The sequence below is a fragment of the Fringilla coelebs genome (genome assembly GCF_963513975.1).
Source record: "Fringilla coelebs genome assembly, chromosome: 2".
NCBI lineage: Eukaryota > Metazoa > Chordata > Aves > Passeriformes > Fringillidae > Fringilla > Fringilla coelebs.
The window spans coordinates 19,710,019-19,730,810 of NC_140029.1; the positions used below are offsets into that span (position 1 = coordinate 19,710,019).

General features: G+C 38.7%; 1 protein-coding gene across 3 annotated transcripts; it reads right to left on the reverse strand.

The window, feature by feature from the left end:
* Positions 1–324: 324 nt before the first annotated feature.
* On the reverse strand, positions 325–20,179 carry MSL3 (MSL complex subunit 3). 3 transcript variants are annotated; one of them, XM_084226981.1, is made up of 13 exons: positions 20,044–20,179; positions 18,129–18,211; positions 17,456–17,551; positions 16,780–16,880; positions 15,823–15,914; positions 14,992–15,114; positions 14,408–14,568; positions 12,359–12,517; positions 11,833–12,092; positions 11,350–11,459; positions 11,062–11,161; positions 10,552–10,636; positions 325–1,214 (listed from the first exon to the last, which is right to left on the reverse strand). In XM_084226981.1, exons 1-13 carry the CDS (start codon positions 20,140–20,142, stop codon positions 1,115–1,117), a joined length of 1,569 nt encoding a protein of 522 aa, XP_084083107.1. In that variant the 5' UTR covers positions 20,143–20,179; the 3' UTR covers positions 325–1,114. The 3 variants fall into 3 exon arrangements, with proteins under 3 accessions (XP_084083107.1, XP_084083106.1, XP_084083108.1); XM_084226980.1 differs by having other exon boundaries at positions 11,833–12,095; XM_084226982.1 differs by lacking the exon at positions 20,044–20,179 and adding an exon at positions 19,457–19,973 and having other exon boundaries at positions 11,833–12,095.
* Between the last annotated feature and the right edge of the window lie 613 nt (positions 20,180–20,792).

A 20,792-nucleotide genomic window follows, 5' to 3' on the forward strand; every position in this document is an offset into this window, starting at 1 on the left:
CGAGGATTTGGAAGGGCCAGTGTTCTAAGTCCTGCATGCAGTTTCCACAACAAGAATTATGTTTCAATTAATTTCTACTGAATGTGTTGTCAGATTTGTAGGAACTCAGTTCTCACTGAACTGCTATTTCCAGAGCCAAAGTGTCTAAAAAAGTCTAAAGAGACATCCTTTAAGTCTGCAGAAGAACATCCAATGATACAGAAAGGGCTCCTCTCCATATGTTGTCAGTGCTCCCACCTCTCATTATAAGCACACTTAGCACCCTCAAAAATACTAATTGAGGACTAACAAGATGTTTTAGACAGTCAAAATCACACATCCACACAGCAGTCACTGTGAACTTTATTAAGAAAATAAGTGTTTGCCAATTAAATTGCAATGACTTCACTGACTTTCCCATTTACTTGTAGAAAATCAGTTCTTTCATAACGGCTCTGGAAATCATTTACTGCCAGGTAAATGCCGAATCCCTGGCTGTGTCTGGTCTGCTCAGAACCCTGTCAGCTTTACCATGAAAGGTCTATATAGACCCCTGTGAAATGCAAAGTCAACACACATCTTTCATTCAAGCAACAAAGTCATTTTTGAGGCAGATGTCACACTAGCCAAACAGCAAAACCACTTTTACATTAAGCAATCCTTTCTATTATGACAGTTCCACAGATGAAATGTAATTTTTGAGGAAAACAATCCATAAGATACCAGTCACAAATTCTCTTTGTGTAACTGTTTAGTCAAGTCTTATTTCTCAGGCAGGAGAGGCTGAGCTACAATGAAATACAGCATGGTGATTTGTCTTCATGAGAATGTCCTGTTGCCAATGCTTTTGCCTCCTTTGCTTTTTATTACTCTGTGTAGTCCTGTGCAGTAAAGTCAGAACAAGGCTTCTTCATTCATCTGGAGTCAGATTTATATCCAACCTTCTAAGTGACTCACACCACTGTTTATACTCATCTGTGAAAAGTAGTTCTCCATTCCTAAGTAATCCAACCATCATAAAGATATTTTCCAATGTCTTCAACTCCAGAAGTTGCTCTAATTCCTTTCTCATCTTGTAGCCATGTAGCAGAATAGCATTGTCATGTATAGTAGGATTTAATCCTTATTAATAGCTTCAGTAGATGGCCCGAGGATTTTTAGTACTGTAGTAGGCTTCACATGCAGCTACATAAGCAGATTCTGGGAAGAAATCATCATGGTATTCTGCTAAAAACCTGAGAAGCAAGCACACCAAAAAAAGAACAAAATATGAAACATTTAAGGGAAAAGCTTTTTTCAAATTGATTTTTAAGCTCAGCAAAAACACAGCCTGGGAATTAAGAATTATTACTCTTTGAAATTTGGCATACAAAGGATTTGCCCTATTTTTTACAAGTTTCACATAGAAACAGCCTTCCTCTAGCATTCTGAAATCTAACAAGCATTAAAAAAAATTCCTCAAGCTCAATAACAAAACAAAATAAAAAAATCTGAAAGTTAAAGCTATACTCAGAAAAAGAATTCAAAGAACTAGGACACAAGGAAAAAGAAGAGCTCTTTCTGCAACTTCTGTAAGTTGCCTCCTAAGCACACTACTTTCATTTATGCCCAAACCAGTATTTTCAGTTATCACTTTGTCAATATCTTATACAAATAGCCAGGAGCCACTAAGGAGCCAAACTATATCTTTTAAGGCAAGTAAAGCTATGATTTTTCATATGTTTCATGTGCCTTTAGGGTCTCCATCTTTCTGGTTTAAATATGGGTTTCAATGACAAAACACATCCTTTGCAAATTCAGTTCCTTAATTTCATATTTCTGCAAGATGATCTCCAAATACTATTCAAACCACCAAGCACCCAATATTTCATAATGTTTTCCTGCTCTTCTAAGACACAACTGTTTCTTTTGTTTAGGACTGAAAATGAAAATAAACAGTGCTGCTACGAACACCAATGAAAAAGAGCTAAAATGACTATAAGCTCCTTCCTTTGATTTCAAAGACACTGGGAATATAAATGGGTGCAAAAGGTCAAAATGGTTATTAAACTCAAGATCAAATTTAAGCTGTACTTCAGAAAAAAACACAGACCTTCAAAAATACCTGGAAATTAAAGATCAGCATCAATAAATATGGCAAAGTGCTCACTACATGTTTTAAGAGTAGGAAGCAAAAGAAACAACAGAAAGCAATGTCATTTACAGAATCTGTGTTCTCTCAAGAAACACTGGCTGGGGTGATGACTTCACTATTGGAAGCTGAAAATATCAGTTTTGTATAAGCAATACTTTGGACATAGAAGTCCAAATTTTAAAAAATGTTCATGCGAATGGCATACCAACTACAGACCTCCTCCAACCTCACTCACTGCTGCACTGCCTGAACTAGGCATGTTCTTTGATCTAAAGAGAGCCAAAGCATCAAAGAACACTGGCAAGATCCTCTAAATAAAGCACTTAAATTTTATAAGAAATATATTAAGTGCTCAGAGCTCATAGAAAATAGTGACAGTACAAAATTGTAGATAAATGAAAAAGGGTTGATTTTTCCCCAATCCTTGCAAGTGTTAAATAAGTGCTAAACTGGAGGAATTACTAGCTACATCCTACTAATTCTAGAAAAAGCAGTGAGAAATAGAAACTCTTTTAAAAGAAATCAATCCTTTATGGTGTCACCATTAATTTAGAAGGCACATTGTCAACTTCTTCCATACTTCCTTATTTCACAGCAGCTCTATAATTAACAGTATATAGAGGGACCTAAATGGTTTCTGATGTAAAATGTTTCAAACCACTAAAAAAGAATACTCAAATTATAGCAATTTAGAAGCTAATAAAATACCCAAGCCATCAACTGCTATGACCTCTGACTTGAGTTAGCTACAAATCACTTTCTAGGATGAGGGGTTGGTATGAAGCAAGTGTGGAAAAGCCTAAAACTTAATAGACTTGAACCTAACTTTGAATGTACTTAGATTGTATACAGCTAAGATAAGCAACAAGTGGTATTTGATCAATAATTCTTCATTAACACATATTAATGACTCCAAGACATTAAAAAAATTACAGGGGCTGCTAAAAATCTTACTATTTTTGGATAACACTCAGTAAAACACAGTACTAAGAGCTAGATCATACAAGGGAACATGTTTTAGAACCTTCAGAGGGCATTTGGGTAGCTGACAGTCCCAAGAATTTTAACAGCAAGTAATGGGAAATAGGTTCCCTTCCTCTTAGAAATTTCCTGACTTTTGCTTAAATCCTCAGTCATACATGCCAGTTTGGTGCATGCTGAAGTGTGAGCTGCTACAGATGAAAAATTTTACCTGAGATGGTGTGCCACAGCTGCAACTCAAAAAAAGGCACACAGTCAAATGTACATCTCCCTGTTCTTCATGTAACAGTTGTGAAAAACAAAATGCCCCAGAGCTAGCAAACACAAATTATTTTCTGCAGAGAAGTAGGAGAAAACTACTGAAGGAATGCAGTCAGCCTCTGTCACAATCCCTTCTATACCTGCATACACAGAGCAGGGGCCCTTCTGAAGCTGCTATTCAAAAGACATCAGAGTGCAGAACACTGACACAGCAATATTAGGAGTCTCCTAAGACTTTTGCCTACCAGATATTTCACTATTGCTTTGCTCTTGGACAAGCTAGAACAGCATCAAGATCAATTACACTGTTACCTGAAAGTCATGAGCCAAGATTTAAAGACAGAGGGAGCTGTAATTAGCAGACAAAGCCAATGTTCAGCAATAGATCAGAAAGCATATTGCTATCGAGCTATTCAGAAATTGTTTCATTATTAACTTACAAATCTGATCCATTCAGTCACCTGTTGCATTATTGCCTGTTTCATTTTTATACTTTTTACAGAGTTCATATGCATACATCTATAAAGCAAGACTGCTGATCAACAACCAAGTTCTGGAATGCACAGTCCACACTGATTTGAGACTACATGCATTTTTCATCATTAACGTTCTTAAAAATAAACTCATGCTTTGAGAACAGAGTAATAAGGCACAATGCAGTTATTTTCCTCCCTACCATAGGTTTCCCTTCTAGAAACACTTCAAAAGAGTCTAGAGGGGATGGAGACAAGGGAAAAGATGTGGGCAACTTATGAATTCTTCAAGGTATGCTCTGATCTTCAAGTGTGGGTGTTTTTAAGCAAGCAGTAGCCTCACAAATACACTATCATCTGACTGACTTACACAGGTAGATCTATTAAAAAGAAGAACTGAATTATTGCTATCCACATTAGCAGGCCATTTGACATATGTCATGAACATACCTCAACAAGAGTCACTGAATTAGTAGGAGTTTCAAGAGCATACTCTGGTGGGCCTTGCCTTGACACCACCAACAAAACTTATTACTGGAAGTCTCTGAATGAAGAAAAAGAATTCTTTTAAATGTCAGCTGCCATCACATGAATAAACTTAGGGACAGCCCAGAAAGTGTGAAAATTACAAAGAAAAGAAAACCTTAGTTTTTAGAAAGACATCCTCAGCCATTAAGGTATAAAGTATAAGAAGACAGAGTCCAAAGGAAAAGTTCCCAGGAAGGTGACCTTACACTCTTCTGCTACAGAATTTTAAAAGGTAAGAAGATGCTTTGATGACATCAGTGACCTGTTTGAAAGGCTACTGTAATGATCTATCTAAATTTGCTAGAAGACCATTATGAGTCCTAACTCTATGAGTCACCTCATTGAAAGAAATGTCATTTGCAGATTAAGAAGTTACCTCATCTCTGACACTACTACTCAAATGCGGGATTTGAAAACTAAAAGGCTTTAGGTTCACAAAGAAACATATGCCACCATCTGACCCTCACCCCTCCCCAATTTATAGGCCTGTCTCATCTGGAAAGCTGTTCAGGACAAAAGATGACAAAGTCCATCATAACCCCATTGCAGTCAACAGAAGAAGCAAATTGAGGTTTCAGATGTTTATTCTAACACCCAATGGCTCAAGAACCATGCTAAAGGAGTAATTTGGCCTGTTTTGTTGACTGGACTCTCGTGACTCACTGATATACAGAAATTGAGATAATATTCCTTGGCCTTTTAAGAGGAAGTGTGGAGAACCCTGAAGATGCCAAGCTACCATCATAACATTTCCAAGAATCAGATTGAGTGAGTGAGAATTTAATTTTCCCAAAGACCTTTTGGAAAACAGTCCTATAAGAGCCCAATATGGGAGTCCTTAGTTTGTCTTGAGGATGAAGACCCCGTGACCAGGCCAGCACAGGTCCCCAGAGCTGCCTTCTGAAAAAGCTACCGTAACACATTTAAAGTACTTGGGGCAACCTCTAAATGTAGATACATGATCCAAACCTCAGCTATTGACTAGCAATATGCTCATTCAAATTACCAGGCACCTGATGATTTGGAAAACAGAAGAAGAGAAGCAATTCACATGGAGAATTTTAGGAACAGTTTTTGGCAATGCAACAAAACCTTAGTCGATATGACAATAAGCACCAATGAGCACATTCTGCAGACCAAGCAGCCAACAAAGCCCACTGGAAGTAAGAACCTGCACAATACCAGGTACTCACTAAGAAGTATTCTACCTAAAGGTGCCAAAAGTTTGAGAGGGCTCAAAAGTTTGAGAGGGCCCCTTACTATCCAACTGTGCAAAGAGAATTCCTTCACTTCAAAGTGTTTCAGAACATGGGAAAAAATGTTGTTTTACATGTTTGTGCACTGTAAACCCACATCTCCATTTAGACTCAGAAACTTGATTTTCTCACATTTAGGTTCCAATTCCATGAAGTTTTCTAGTGTGCCATACCCAATGAGCTGCTTAATCCAAAAAACTGAGAGGAAAAAACCCAGCATAATTCAACAATATTAATCGGTTAATAATACAATGTAAGAAACACTGGCACAATTGCATGCTTTTCTGTCTTTCAGAATGTGATTTTTAATTACTTGCCCTTTTGCAACTGTAGCCACAATGACTCACAATGAACAGGAACTCTACCACAAAGCAAATTTGCCTAACTAAAGATGTCTTCTAATCCATTCACCATTTGCAATGCTTAATTTTTTCATTCTCAGACACAAATAGCCTCTCATAATTGTACATTAGCACAGACTAGTGGTGATAATTCACCACTGCAGTTATATATAAAAAAATTATTACACACAAAATGTGCTGTCAGCACCAGAGATCTGTTTCTTAAGGTTACTTGAAACAACTTGTCATCTTTGTATAGACACATTTTATTATTACAGTCCTCTGGATTTGGCTTCCTTCTCAGAAAAACTCATCTGGATCAAAATATTTTTCTACCCATGGAGCAGAGTGGCACAGATAGAAGCAGATTTTAGAGCATCGGGGGAGGAGGGGGGGGGGGGGCAAAAAAAAGGTATCTAAGCTTAAAGGAAATACTGAGTTTGAAACACCTGTGGGTTTTTAACAAAACTAAAATATTTGACTATTAGTTCTCCATAATCTGAACTAATACACTGGCCTCATCTAAAAGAAAACTTACTAAAAATTTCTGAAGCAATATTTTAGAAATATTTCATCACTTATTTATTCTTTTGTATTTCATCAAAGTCAAAATATCTGTCTATGCCTTTCTATACCACTTCATTTTGCCTTTTTTCCCAAAATGCAAATGACATTCTCTGAAATTACCTCAGTGAAGATGGGTCTTGCTCTTGTAAAAAGATATACTGTGTCCTCCTCCTAACTCTTAAGTAGCTCCTATTGGTTAACAGACTTGGGAGGGGGCCTCTGATTCCAAAACAGTTTTCCAAGCCAAGGCTGCGCACAAATTAATGGAACCAGCAAAACAGAAAGGGGCACTTTCCTGCCAGTCATTTCTCACCACTGAGGCAATCTTTGAAGGCATGTTAGGCCCTTTACAATGCCAGGAAATTGTAAAATAGAGCATATGCAGCATTTTATTTGAAAAGTGGCTGAAATAATGGAATTAGTTTAAAGCTAATACTTCCTCTTACTCTAAAGCTATTAACAGGCAAGAAGATTTAATCAGGGATCTTTCACTAGTCCAATTACCAGTTAGCACCACTAAGCAACAGCTAAAGCATTAGCACCCACTGCCTGGTCCCAAAGACTATTTAGTCTTTGGGACCAAATGCGCACCAAGTGAAACTCAGTGAAACCAACTGGTGAGTCTACTTTAGACTGCAAGTACTATGAATTATTTCAAAAGTAAACAAGTTAAGATTCAGAATTTTGTACTTAATTTGACAATCTGATTTTCTTCTGCAAATTCTTTTATTGAGAAATAAACTTTCCTATTCTCCATGAAGAAATTTTCATTTTGCACACTTTAGAAAGCTGGACTAAGCACAGAGGGTAGAGTTTCTACTTAACAAGAAAGTCAAAAAGATGCATTTCATACATTCCTTAAAAATATATGTTGTCTGGGAAATTGAGAAAAATCTTGTCTAGCAGTAGTCTGAGGGTATGACTGAAAAATATTATCCATGTAGCATCTTGAAGCTAATTTAATGCCTCTATCATGAACTAAGCAAACTCAAGACAAAAAGCTCCCAGAAAAAGTATAACATTACATAAGTGTCAGTTTCTCAGCCCAAGGAGATTGATAGTATAAATGGTAAACTACAAATTTTAGCCACAAAATCGTAATTCAAAATGATATCGGTATCTATGCATGAACTAAATCAGTTGTATACTGCATTTAAGTTTTATTTAAGAATACATAAACTACTAATGCTTGGACTACTCTACTAGACATCAAAGAAGATTCAGGAGTAGTTTAATTAATGCAAGCAGAACCATCAATCCTTTTTCTGCTATTAGAAAAATAAAGAAAAGGAGTGTACTTCAGCTTCTCACTTAAGAGCAGTTCATTAAAAAAAAAAAAAATTAAAAAATTAAGCAGTCCTAAGTAAACTGGCTGCCAACACCTAATGCATACAGATGTTGTAGGGAAGATGTGACTGTTCAAAAGTTGAGCCAGAACAGAACTGATATAAAATATTTATAATAATCATCCATTAATCCTTTAATTCCAAAAAAGGAAAAGACAGAATGTGAAAATTGAAGAACTAGTACTGATGCCTAAAGATTTTAAGCTTTTTGCATCTTTCATGTATTTGTAGCTTTGTAGATTCAAAAGCATGGCTGTAGTTTCTAGCAATTTTCCTACCTTTCCTCCCTATATTTAGAAACTATAAGCTAACCTTATAAACAGTGTTTAGTCTTACTCCAAGAAGAAAACCAACTACACAGACGTTCTGTTTTCCAACCAGAATCTGGATCAGACATTAAAAAAATGGGGCAAAAGAAACTTCTGCCTTTAGTGGGGCAGGACCCCAGGGATCATTACCTAACCAATTAACCTTTTAATTGAACAGTATATGGTAAGTACACTACTTGACTGACTTTATAAAAATTGTGGAATTACCATACCATGTGCAATTTTTGCCATATTGTCTACCTGAAATCTTTCAAGTAAAGGCTTGCTTTTATATTTACTCTGTTATATAATGTTAAATAGCATTGTTGGGAACATATATTGTATTTTCCAGGCCTCAGTAAAAGATGTCACCTCAAATTCAAGTTTTCTTGTGATCAGAAACAGATAATGCAGAACTATTTCTGTGATAAAAATCAAGCACAAACAATTGTCTAGAAAATAATTGTTTGACCCCTTTCAGTGACAAGCAGCATGAAGAAATAAATGCCTAAATGAAAAACTTTCCAAAGCCCCATGTGAATACATGTTGAGAAAAAAGTGTCTAATAATTTGTACTGGTTCCTGTTGCCCAGTAGCATAGCTGACAAAGAAAGTAGACTAAGAAAAGTATTTATTACAAAGCTAACTAAGATCAAATGCTTCCTACAGCAGTAACTGTAACTTTGAAGCTTTCTTGACACTGTCAAAAAAGAAAGTGCTTGGAAAAAAAACAGCCTTCAAATATTTTGCTGTAACAGATACATGATATCCACGTTATCCACATTAGGCTTGCCTTGTGGGGCATATTTTGGTTTTGTTGTAGCCTGGCCTCAAGGACTGAAGCGCACCTCTGGTTAAGTGTTTTCTGAAAGGAATGCAGGTTGTGTATTTGGAGTACTCTCCACCATGACATTAAGATACAAAAGGGGAACTACTGACAGATTTGCTTCAAAAGCACAGTTCTGTCTCCCCTAAAAATGCTGATGTGAAACATGATTTTTATTTCTATTTATAGATGACTACACATTTCAATGAAATGCTCAAATGGAAAAGTAAAACACATACAGATACTACCACTAGAAATTTCAGTTCCCTTAAGTAACCCTTTCCTAATAAGCAACCTTTATTTTATGGGGTGTAGGAGACATGATTCTTTCTCCTTTCATCTATTCCACTCCATTAAAGCTTATCCATAGAATGGAAATGAAAACATGGCATTAAGGACACTAAAGAACAGAGATCTACTCTGATCAACACAGAAGAATCTGAACAGTCAAAAGTCTGATAAAAACTGATCTGCTCCACAGTGAGTTAAGCTCCCCAAAAAATATTCACTTCAAGCAAAAACAGTCTTCCAACAATAAGCTCTAATTCTGTCCTGTTTAATTGAAAGGTATTTTGCATGCCAACAAGGATCTGACAAAAGAGATGAAAAATGGAATCAGTAACACTTGACAACTAACTGCTCCCAGAGAAAAACTGTGTATTGTAGAAACTTTGACATTGGAAACATCTTTTATTTTCAATAAGCAATTAAAGTAAAAGCATTTTAAAGCTTTCATCTCCCTGATACCTAATACAAGTTTTTTTTATGCTGGTGTAATCCTATGTTAGCTTTCCCTAAGTGGCTACTGAAGTCACTGACCAAATTTAAGTTACAATTTCCATTATCTGTTCCATTACCATCTACAACACCTTCTCCTGAAAGTTTTCCTTGGCAATTTTGTTTTCCAGTGTACTGCTGGTGCACAACACAGAGCCAACACTAGATATCTAACGACATCCTCAATATCATGCAGAAATACTACTTACAGTACCCGATAAACCAATCTGATGATAGTGCAGGTATGACCTTACTGACTCCAGTGGTGAAGCTAGTGTGGTCAGAGTTGCATACCCCTACAAACCATTGCACTGCATCACAGAGAAACCTTTCTGTTAAAAGCTCAGTTAAGACAGACATTTCTTTTAAGAAACTACCATAATTAAAAACATGTTTTAAAGCACAAGTTTCTCCCCCTGCTAATATTGATAAAAAATACCAATGCAGACTTTGCATTTCTTCATAAAACATGCTACTTAACCAAGTCAGACTTGTTATTCTATACATATCAACAAACTTTCACACTTCAGTTCTATATCAATGTGTTTATCAAAATTCAAAGTAGAAAATTCTGATTCCCTTCAACTGGAATTAAAAAATAAAAAATCTTCTATTTATCGTTACTCAAAATGCTATTGTTAAAGTATACTAATTTTATCCTAATCTTGTAGTTATAGAAAATGAGTATCTTATTTTAAACCCTCTTTGTCATTCCAGGACATTAAGATCTACGTAACAATAGAAACACTGCTGTGGTATATTGTGTCACATTACCTCAGAAACATCTCGAAGTGTTTTACTAATGCCTTTAGGTTTTTGTCAGGAAAGCACATCTTCCCCAGTATTTCTGGTAGTTTTACTGTGAATAAAATAAATAATGTTTATACCTCTTCTTGTAAATGCAACTTCAAATTACTTTTATCCACTACACAGAAAAAACTATAAAAATTTCTTCTCACCACAGACCCCACTTTTCCTTGCAAGCTACTTTTGATCTTTCAAAGCCTTACTAAATAGAAACATGCTAAGAAAGTGAATGCTGCTGGGTTTAATGATGTTTGATAGTGTACTAGAAGTAACACTGCTTTGCCTTTTTAAAATGAAGGCTTACAGAGCCAATAAAAGATAACCAAATCTATGAATAGCCTAAAAGTTCCAAATAGATTAAAATGTACATTCCTCCAAGAATAAAAATAAATTTAATAAAGCAAACAGAAAAATCACACAGATATCAGGACTGGAAAAAAAATAAGAGAAATTGCAGAGAATTTTGCATTAGTTTACCAAACATCCTCAGCAAATGCTGAGATCCATAGATATATGAGGGAGGTGGTGGTTGATCACTTGGTGGATAATTCTCTGGCATCAATTTCCAGGACAAAACCTATGGATAAAATATGAAAATACTGGTTATGAAAACTTTAAAACATCATAAACTATTTAGAATGTACAGAACTTCAAATTCAAAGATGAAAAAAGTAATACCAACAAAATCTTTCCTTACATAGCCTTACTCTCAGGTCTACAAAACATTTAATCATTAAATCTAGGAGCATAACACCAAAATGTTACCTCATTCAATTCGTTGTTTCTTCTGCCTTCAAAGCCAGTAAACACCGTACTCCCTTCTTTGCTAGGAGTCAAAGTTATAGGTGAAGATGACCCGCTATGGACAGGGGTTTCTTCAAAACAAAAGGAAAAACAAAACAAAAGAAGTAAGAAAAATTTTACTACTTGGAACTATAAGCCATTAAATCCATCTAAGGCCTGCTGCTAAAATGGTTGAAGTCTTAAAAACACTGAAATTCAATAAAGATTATCCTAAAAGAGACTCTCAGAAAAGCAGCTCATTGCAATCTGTGGAAAAATATACCAAAGTACTGATAATATCGCCTTGTATTTCTCTCTTTGGTAATAAGGTCTCAGAGCTAAAGAATTGACACAAAAAGTTAATGACTTCCATTTCTTTCACTGAGTTTACAGCCCATTCAGCACTAAAAGAAGAACAGAACTCTATGCTTTGTTTAGACCCACAATGTAAAAAAAAAAACCTACTTTTTTCCAGGTGCAAGAAGAGCTTTGGCATAGATGCGGGGGTGTCGAGGTGCCGCCGTTTGGGCTGTGGGGACGCGCTGCTCTCTGATAACCTGTCACAGTTGGAGCTGTGGCGCGTCGAACGCCTCAGCGACTGCAGGATTTCGGGCTCAGCTTTTCGCCTCTTCGGCGTGGCTGGCTCCCCTGTGGTGGGCTGGCTGTCAGTCGACTGAGGCGTGGGTGGATTCAGCAGAGGAGGGCTTGGGGAAAGTTCCTCCTGACTTCTAGGAAATTATGGCAGGTTTACACAATTGAAGAGGTCAGGGTTCTAGCCACAAAAGAAATTCTTCTAGTTTCACAGATCTTATTCAACACTTTTATTCAGAAAAGACAATCTCCTCCCAATAATTATTAAAGTGATAAGCTCTTCTATAGAATTCTATTTTCCAGAAGTATACTTATCTTCAAATTAAGGTAAAAAACCATAAATGTCACATTCTCCTACCTTCTGAGATAAGGAGTATTAAATTTCTTATATCTAACCTACCTGTTAGTATTTGTTGAGTTTTCTTTGATAGGAAGAAAGAATTTTGATGAAGTCACCTTCTTAAATTGAGCTTGTTCATAAGGATAGAGCAAAATTAAGGGAAGTGTGAAGTCAAAGGTTATTCTTAGCCCATCCACCATCTCTTTACATAGCTCGACACTAGAGGGGAAAAAAATGATGAATTTCTAAGATGCATAGCACTATTTTTCAGCATAGTTGCACAAAACTGCTCTTTAATACAGTCCATTAACATCATAGCTACAATATGCTGATTCAATCAGTAAGTAACGATAAGTGATTAAAAACACACTTTAAAAGATGGTGATTGCTATTGTTAACTTCAGAAATACAAGTTCTTTTAAAAGGTGTGCTTCTTAATCTCAAGCAAAATCACACAACTGTTGTATTACTAAACTAATAAAGTCTACTGTGAAGTAAATAAAGTTAGTTAGATGTTTTTCAAGTAAACATTATTTTGGTTTTCAAAGTTCACTACACTGAAAAAGACGCACCTGCCAGAAAAAGTAAGTACTAAACAAATTGAATCTCTCTAAAAGGCATAAGCAGAATTTGACCTATAGCCACTAAGCTGCAGTTAAGTCTGTGCTCAAGAGATATCCAGTGAACCAATAAAACCAGATACATTTGCAGAGCAGTTTCCAATGGTCTGCTCTGGTAATCAGAGCACTACATTTGGAGGCTACCAGGAATTTCAGTCTCAGGTCTGTGTGAAAGACTTACAAGGTTAGGTGATGAGTACACGAGCTATTACAAGAACCAAAACCACGGAGTGCGGCACCTGCAACACTTCTCACCTTTGTGAAGGTCTTCCCCTCATGTTTCAAGTGCACATCTGTGTATGGTAACAATTTGATTCTGCCAAAATGATCCATGTTTGAAATTCCAAACTTCCAATATTCCATACTACCTACTAAAACTACTACACATGAATTGGGTCAGGGGACCATCATGTGCAGAAATTCTATAAATCCAAGAAGGTCAATAACCTTCAGTGATAAAGCAGTAAGGCAAGTACAATGAAGATGTCAGCTGAATCCCTCCTACTTAATGATCACTGAAACTATTCCCATTTTTTTTTTAACTAAAAAAATTTATTGAGGAAGTGACTTGAACATAAACCTGTAAAAATCATAATGTGTGTAAAACCCTCTGTTCATATTTCTGATATTTTAGCTAACCTTTTGTTTGGGGGATTACACTACAAAGAAGGAAAAGTGTCAATCTGTCAAAGAATGAATGACACCCACATAAAACAAGACACTCAGGCTAAAATATTGCAAGGAATAGCATAATTACACACCATTGAAATAGAACACTAATACAAATCAGGATTTGTCATTGATAAAATAACAAGATTTCAACCCATTGTACTTAGATAGAAGCAGTCTCATCTAATATCAGAAATCTTTACCGTAAGAGAAAAAAATCCCCAAAACAATCAAAAACCACCACACTGCAAACATGTATGGTCAATGCATTTGCAGCATGGTAGAAGAACATACAGCTCAGCTGAGAAAACAGACTAAAACACAAATTTCAACAAATCAGGATTTGTGTTACCACAGTTTCCCTACATACTGACTCTAGGAGTTAAGATCATATATCCATTTAAAACAAACAACTTGCACCTGGAATTCTTTTTAAGTGTTTGTATTAAATTTTTATCCTTTTTAATACATGAGCCTGTTCAAGTTTATCTAAGCAGGGTATTCTTATATCCGGTATGAAATTCTCCACATTGACAACTGCAACACATTTTTCCAAAGGGATCTCAATGTTTGTAAGAACTTACACGATAGAACAGGATATTGACACTTTTGCATGATGACTTTTCAGAGTACAGGGACTCTCTCACTGGTAAACAAATTATCAGTGTTACTCTGCTATAGTTATCTGTTAAATACTTTGAGCCCTGTAAATAGGTATACATAATGATATAAGCTCACAGAAGTGAACAGCCATAGAACAGAACACAGAATGGAAGGTCATTCTTCTTGTGACAACAGCAGTGCACTAAAGATTACTTACTTCTTCTCTGGTGGCACATAATGAAGATTCATATTAGCATGTGGAGTCATCTGATGGTGCCGAGACCTTTCATTGGCTGAAAAAGCGGCATTAATTGCAAAGTGTTTTACATATGACTCCAAGATGGTTATTATATTTGTCTGGCAAGGAAGCTTCACTAGCTGAAAAAGAAACAAAAAATTAATGTCTTATAGAAACAGCAGGTTGTAATGTACCAACTAATTTAGTAAAGATCTAGTGCATAAAGCAAATTCAGGACTGTATAATTTCAACCCTTAAACTGCATTTTTTATCAACATCAAGAGAAACAAGAAACATGGTCAGATTAACAAGTCTGCTGCATTTGCAGCTTTCAAAAGCAATCTGCATTCTAAAGCACAATCAGTACACTGCTAAATATGGCAAGCCACTGTCATAGCTATAGAGAACTCTACTCCCTACACTCTTTGTATTCTTCCTTACCCTGTCAACATGAAGCTAAAAAGGTGAAGTTAAAAACCTCCAGGAGTTGTATAAAAAAGGACTACTTTTGACACCTTCCTCACACCCCCATGCACATTAGAGCCCCAACATTTATTTTGTACCCTTTTTCTTCTATTAATATAGTAGCAGTCTTCCTCAAGCTTCTTTTTCAAGACTTCAGGAATTTCTATGCTTATTGCTCTTTCTTCCATGTCCCTTTTTGTATGAGTGTCTTGTTCTTCTTTCTACAACAGATCAGTGAAAGAAAACAATATACTGGTTGTAAAAAAAGAACTTCAATTGTAAGGCACTAATTCAATTTTTTAAATGAAGTAAGGCACTAATTCATTTTTTTAAACCTTTTTTTTTAATTTAGTGTTCTCTAAAGCATTTAGCTAAAAAAAAAAAAAAGAAACAACAGAAATTTGTTAGGTGTTGCTGCTTCAGATTACCCACACTGTAGTTGTTAAAGTCTACACATCTTCAGAACAACTGCTTACTGTAGAAAAAAAAAGTTTTTGTTTTTTTTCTTGAAAACAGAACAGTCCTCTCTATATTTTAACTTAAGACCAGGGTTGACATGTCTGTCTCATAGTAAAATACAAGACAAACACCCTGCTGCTATTAGGGTTTGTCCAACCTGCATAGACAAGCAAATTTTTACAGCACCCACAAAAGTGGAAAATCTAGTCTGCTACATTTTCTCCACATAAGCACTCTGCGTAGAATGAGAGGAAAAGAAACAAATGTGTATTTTTAGCATTATATCATACAGTTCTATAAGAAAATGACATTGTATAATTTTCAAAATCCCAATCACCAGGAATAAAAAAACTATGCTTTTAATTCCAGCTAAATTACCAGCTGTGGCCTATATTTCACCTACTTCAATCTTTCCAGAGTATCAAGTGCAGATATTTAAATTCTATTAACTTAAGAACACACAAAAATACCATTTCTGTCCTCTCATCTATGTCACTTTCTTCACTCTTTATTTCTTCATCTGTTCTTTCATCACTGTCATCAGAAGAAGAACTACTTATAGCTGCATAAAAGAGATTTCACAGATTTATTATTACATTACAGAGGTTATGACCACTTTGAGGCCTCAATGCAAAAAAAATCCAAAAACCAAAAAACCCAACCCACCGAAAAACCACAATTATCTTGTTATATTTAATGAGGATGAGTAATTCTAATTGAATTATGCATGCATTACTTACAGCCCACTACAAATATTTTAAACATGTAAGGTGAGTTAATAGGAAGTATTCATTCTTGCCTCCTCTCTAACTGAAAAACATTCCTGAGTGCCCACATTTTCACTGGATTTTAGTTCTGCACAGGGGATTACATAATAATCATTCAATCAAAAGGCATGACTCTGTGTACCAGTAGCTCCCACAACATCAGTTAAGTGCCAGCCCATGTTCCTGCTGGCTTTCTAGTCACAAAGGAAAATGCAGGAAATTAAAAATATGGCTTGAAGGTGAAATCAGCCAGTCAGCTGACAAGAAACAGACCTTTGTGTGAGGCAGACTGGGGAAAAAATAATCTTATTGCCCTCAAAAATACACAAACGTTAGCAGGGAAATGTTGTGTTTCCTAACCTCAAACAAAGAAATCTGAGGGGTTCTCACACCTATTAATACTACACTAAAGAAAACAGCACTGAGCTCTCAAATCACTGATTAGAACAGCTGAGTAAAAGAGATGCAAGGAGAAGCCTCTGGACTACAAGAAGAAAACAGATATTCCAACTTAACAGATGCTTAGCATGAAACATAGTCCTCACTCTTCATATGACTGCCTTTGAATAGGACCATGATACTCTCATGGCAAGAGACACCATGCACTTATCCCCAGGTCAAAGCATCCCACTAGTTACCAAAGGATGAAAACAAACTCACAGTTTTCGCTACTCTCATCATTTTCTTCAGCAGGAAGGCTTTTTAACACAGAGTCAACACCAGGCAACCTGCAGCGTCTCTTCTTTCTTCCCTTTCTTCTCCTACAGAACATAAATGTTCACTGACATTTGGGAAATATTATTTCATTTGTTTATCCTAACTAATTTGATTATGTGCAAATGCACAGGAAACCTATGTTTGAGTTATTTTCACTAATTAAAGCTGAAATTATTTGGACAATGCTTATTTGACAGTGGATACCCCAATGTCTGTACATTACCTCACATTCATGCTCTCAAGGAGATCCTCTAGCCATGGCCAACCAATATTAGATTATTGCCTTTGGCTCAAAAATACTTCAGGTTTTCTTGAAGTGTTTTGCAAGTGCATTTCTTTGGGAAGATGCAGATCCAATACACAGTCATTTCACAGCAATAGTTAAGAATAACACAGCTATTGAGTTGTTAGTCTTTTAGAGTGTTAATAACAATGCACAGGTCTCTAGCTTAGAGTAGCTCTCTAGAATGCACTGACTGTATTATGTATTATATCTATCACCTACAGCATGAACTCAGATGCTGAGCTCAGATGCCAAGCTCAGTTGTAGACACCTGGATGTATTTGTCTGAATCTGAAAATGAATCTCATTTATTTTGAGGCCAAAATGATTCCTTACATGCGAGCCACAGCCTTCCGTGCCAATTTACGCTGTAATCTGCGGTTTTCGTCTGTATCCCGAAGAACATGATCTTCAGCTGCCCATCTATCCCAGCTAAGGACAGGTCAAAAGAAAGTAAAAAATGACTATGAATATATGCCACTCATGATTACCAATGAATTAATTTACTTTAAATCTACAAAAAGGACTAATTAAATGTCATTCAGAAGCAACATCTGCATCACAAGGTTTGCACTCTTCTCTGTTGACATGGCTTCAGCTCTCACATTGCCATCTAAAATCTCTCAAGCCTTGACTTTACCCAAAACAGCATTTCTAGCACTGACACATACCATCAATCACAGTCAAGACACTGCACTCATGTACTGACCCTGGTATCAAACAATCCAGGGCTAGATTTAACAAAGCATAAACCTTTTATTAACGGAAACTTAGGTGCCCTAAGTATATGTCACAAGCAGATATCCCATAAGGTTTAAACTCATGTCTAACAAACTGATTCACTGAAATTTATGGATACAGACCAATGTCAACATGAACAAGTATATTTAAAGGCATTCACAAAAATAAAAATACTCCTGCAAACATTGGTCCTTTGATATTCTATGCAAAGCCCATCTTTGCAGAATAAATGGAAGAACTGAAACCACACACATAGGTAGGTTCTTACCTTCTGTTCCAACCATTAAAATGGATCAGATATTCTGGAATCTTTCTGCCTTTCTCATCTTTTCCAACAACAATATCAACAATCTGAAACAAATATTGAAGGGTACATATTAAAAAGCTTGAGAGATACTAAGCCGTTGGGTATTTAGAACGTCTATGCACAATGAAAGAAAAAAAATTAAAGACTTCATATTTTGCCAGTTAATATTGACATGAACAGAAGGATTATACTAAATTATTAGAGAATTTATCTATCTTTCTTATTGACTACTCTTAGCATTGCGCTATCTTTGTCCTATCCTCAAAGGTTTCATGCTTTCAAGACAAAAGGAGACATCAAACAGTGCAGTAGCACAGTATGGATATGGAGATTTGGGCTACTTACACTTTCTCCCCTGTGCTGTCTGCTCAAGCCCCCTAAGCAGGAAACACAGCTCTCTATACATAAACCTCAAAAATACTGCTCTGTTGAACACCACAGACTCTCAGCCACAAAACATAAACAGGCTTTGGGAATATCTCAACCCTTGTGTTCTTTCATTTTCACAAATATGCAATGGCCAATATGAAAGGGCCTGCACCTCAGAAAAAAAACATGTGGTGCCTGCACTTGAGGGGCTTTCAATAGATCATTATCAGTACTTTGGCTAAGTGATGTTTCAATTTGGGTGTCCAGAATTTAAGAACTACTGATGGATTCACAGACACTTATGCTGTTTGGGGTACCTGACAGTAAGAAAAAAAGGTACTATGCATTTTTGTACTCAGGTTATAGGTTTATAGGGATAGCAACTACAGCTGCCAGTTGTTAGGACATAGGAGTAAATGTACAAATAAAAGGGCGGCCCAGAATATTACAGGCAGTGGCATTCCTAATCAAAGATGTCTGAGAAACATAGATAAGCACAACTTGCAAACCTGCAGCAAAAAATACTAATTTCATCAAGAATCCAGTTACACACTTCCTTTTTTATCCCTCTCTGTAACAAAAAAACACCCAGAACTCTAAGTCAGTCACAGATTATTTGGCATTGAAAAATAACCTTGTGTACCACTAATACCTTAAAACAACACTATTTACATAAAGCTCTATCATTACTCTCACTCCTCTTACGGTTAGGCCCTAATCGAGGCAGTCGCCCCTTACTGACCTATGGCCCACCGCGCACTGCTTACTATCCTATTTCCGTATATTCTCCCTCACCAGCGGTACCACTTATACCTTTTTGAAACGCAGCGGGGCGGGCAGTAAGTATGGGAAAGCGTGAGAGGAAATATATCCAGCTACACTACAAAACGGCAGGGGTGGCACTAAGACTTCAGAATTACTTTGCAGGTGTTCAGCCGAACACGGAAGGCGGGAAGCGCGTCCGGCACTTCCAGGGCGGCTCGGCAGCCCCGCTGTCTACCTGCCGTGGCGGGCAGGCCCCATCGCCTCTGCTCCCCAGCGCGGCCAAGGCCCAGAGGCTCGCAAACAGCTGCTACGCGCACCCCCGCCCCCGGGGCTCCCGTGGCGCGGGGAGAGAGCTGAGCTCCACCGGAGCACCGGCCTGAGCCGCCCGTAGGGAGCAACAACGGAGGGAGGACAGGCCCGGCAGGGACGGCACCGCCTCGCTTCGTCTCCCCGTCCCGTGGCGTCCCCGGCACCGCGGCCTCCCCGCCTGTTCCCCCCTCCCCGGGCCGGCGCCCGTTTCCCGCAACAAGTGCAGCTGCCGGCGGAACCGCCTCCCCGGCCGGGCCCACAGCAGCTTCCCGCGCCGCCTCCCGCCCGGGGGCGCGCCCAGCGCCCGGCGGGAGCGGTAACGGGAGAGCAGGAGCCGTAACGGGAGCGGGCGGGCCGCGCGCCGGCCCCGCCCCGCGCCCTCCCGCCCGGGGAGACGCGGGAGGGGGAGGCAGGAGCGCACGCGGCCGGTCACCTTGGCATCATAGAGCACTTTGGCTTTGGTGGGGTCGGGCTCGAAGCAGAGAACTCTCTCTCCCCGGTGGAACTTAAATTTCATTCCCCGCGAGGTCATTTGTTCATCATGGCGCAAAGGAGAGGAGCCCCGCCCGCTCCCGCGGGGAGGCGCCGCGGACGGCCCGGCCCCGCCCCGCCCCCGGCTCCTGCGGCGGGGGCGGGCGGCCGGGACGGAGCGGGGATGCAGCGCCCGGCTTCCTCTGCCCTGGGTGGGGGAGCGGCGTTCGGCCCCGGGCGCTGCGGGGACGGGCCGCCCGCCCGTGCCCGCCCCGCCGGTCACGCGGGGTGCGCGGCACGGGATGCGGGAGCTGGCGGCGGGAGGGGCGGCGGCGACGGCGGCGGCGGGGGGGTGTACGTGTCCCACCGGGCGGAGGGGCGGCCGCCCGCCTTGGGTCAGGGGAGTCCCTGGAGGAGGCGAGAGCTCCCGGCCGTGGCGGCGGTGCCTCGGCGCCATGGGAGCCGGGGCGTGCGCTGGGCCTGTGCCCGCCAGCCGAGCAGGGTGCGGGTGAGGGTTAAGTGAACCCCGAGGACAACAGCTGCCCTTCTCTCTGCTGCTGCTTCCCCTAAACATCAGCAGGCATCCCCATTCCTCACCCTCTTTCCCGCGTTCTCTGCTGAGCGAAGAACCGCCCCTACTCCCAAGATGGCTTTGTGTACATTGTAACCTCCCGCAAGGTTTGTTTTGCTCTCCGTTGTTCTTTCAGCCTT

Coding starts and splice junctions, on each gene's coding strand:
- MSL3 (XM_084226980.1), bottom strand. CDS start 20,142: ATGACCTCGCGGGGAATGAAATTTAAGTTCCACCGGGGAGAGAGAGTT. Junction 16,881..17,455: donor CGGAAGGCTGTGGCTCGCAT/GTAAGGAATCAT, acceptor TATGTTCTGTAG/GAGAAGAAAGGGAAGAAAGA. Junction 15,115..15,822: donor TAGATGAGAGGACAGAAATG/GTATTTTTGTGT, acceptor GATCTGTTGTAG/AAAGAAGAACAAGACACTCA.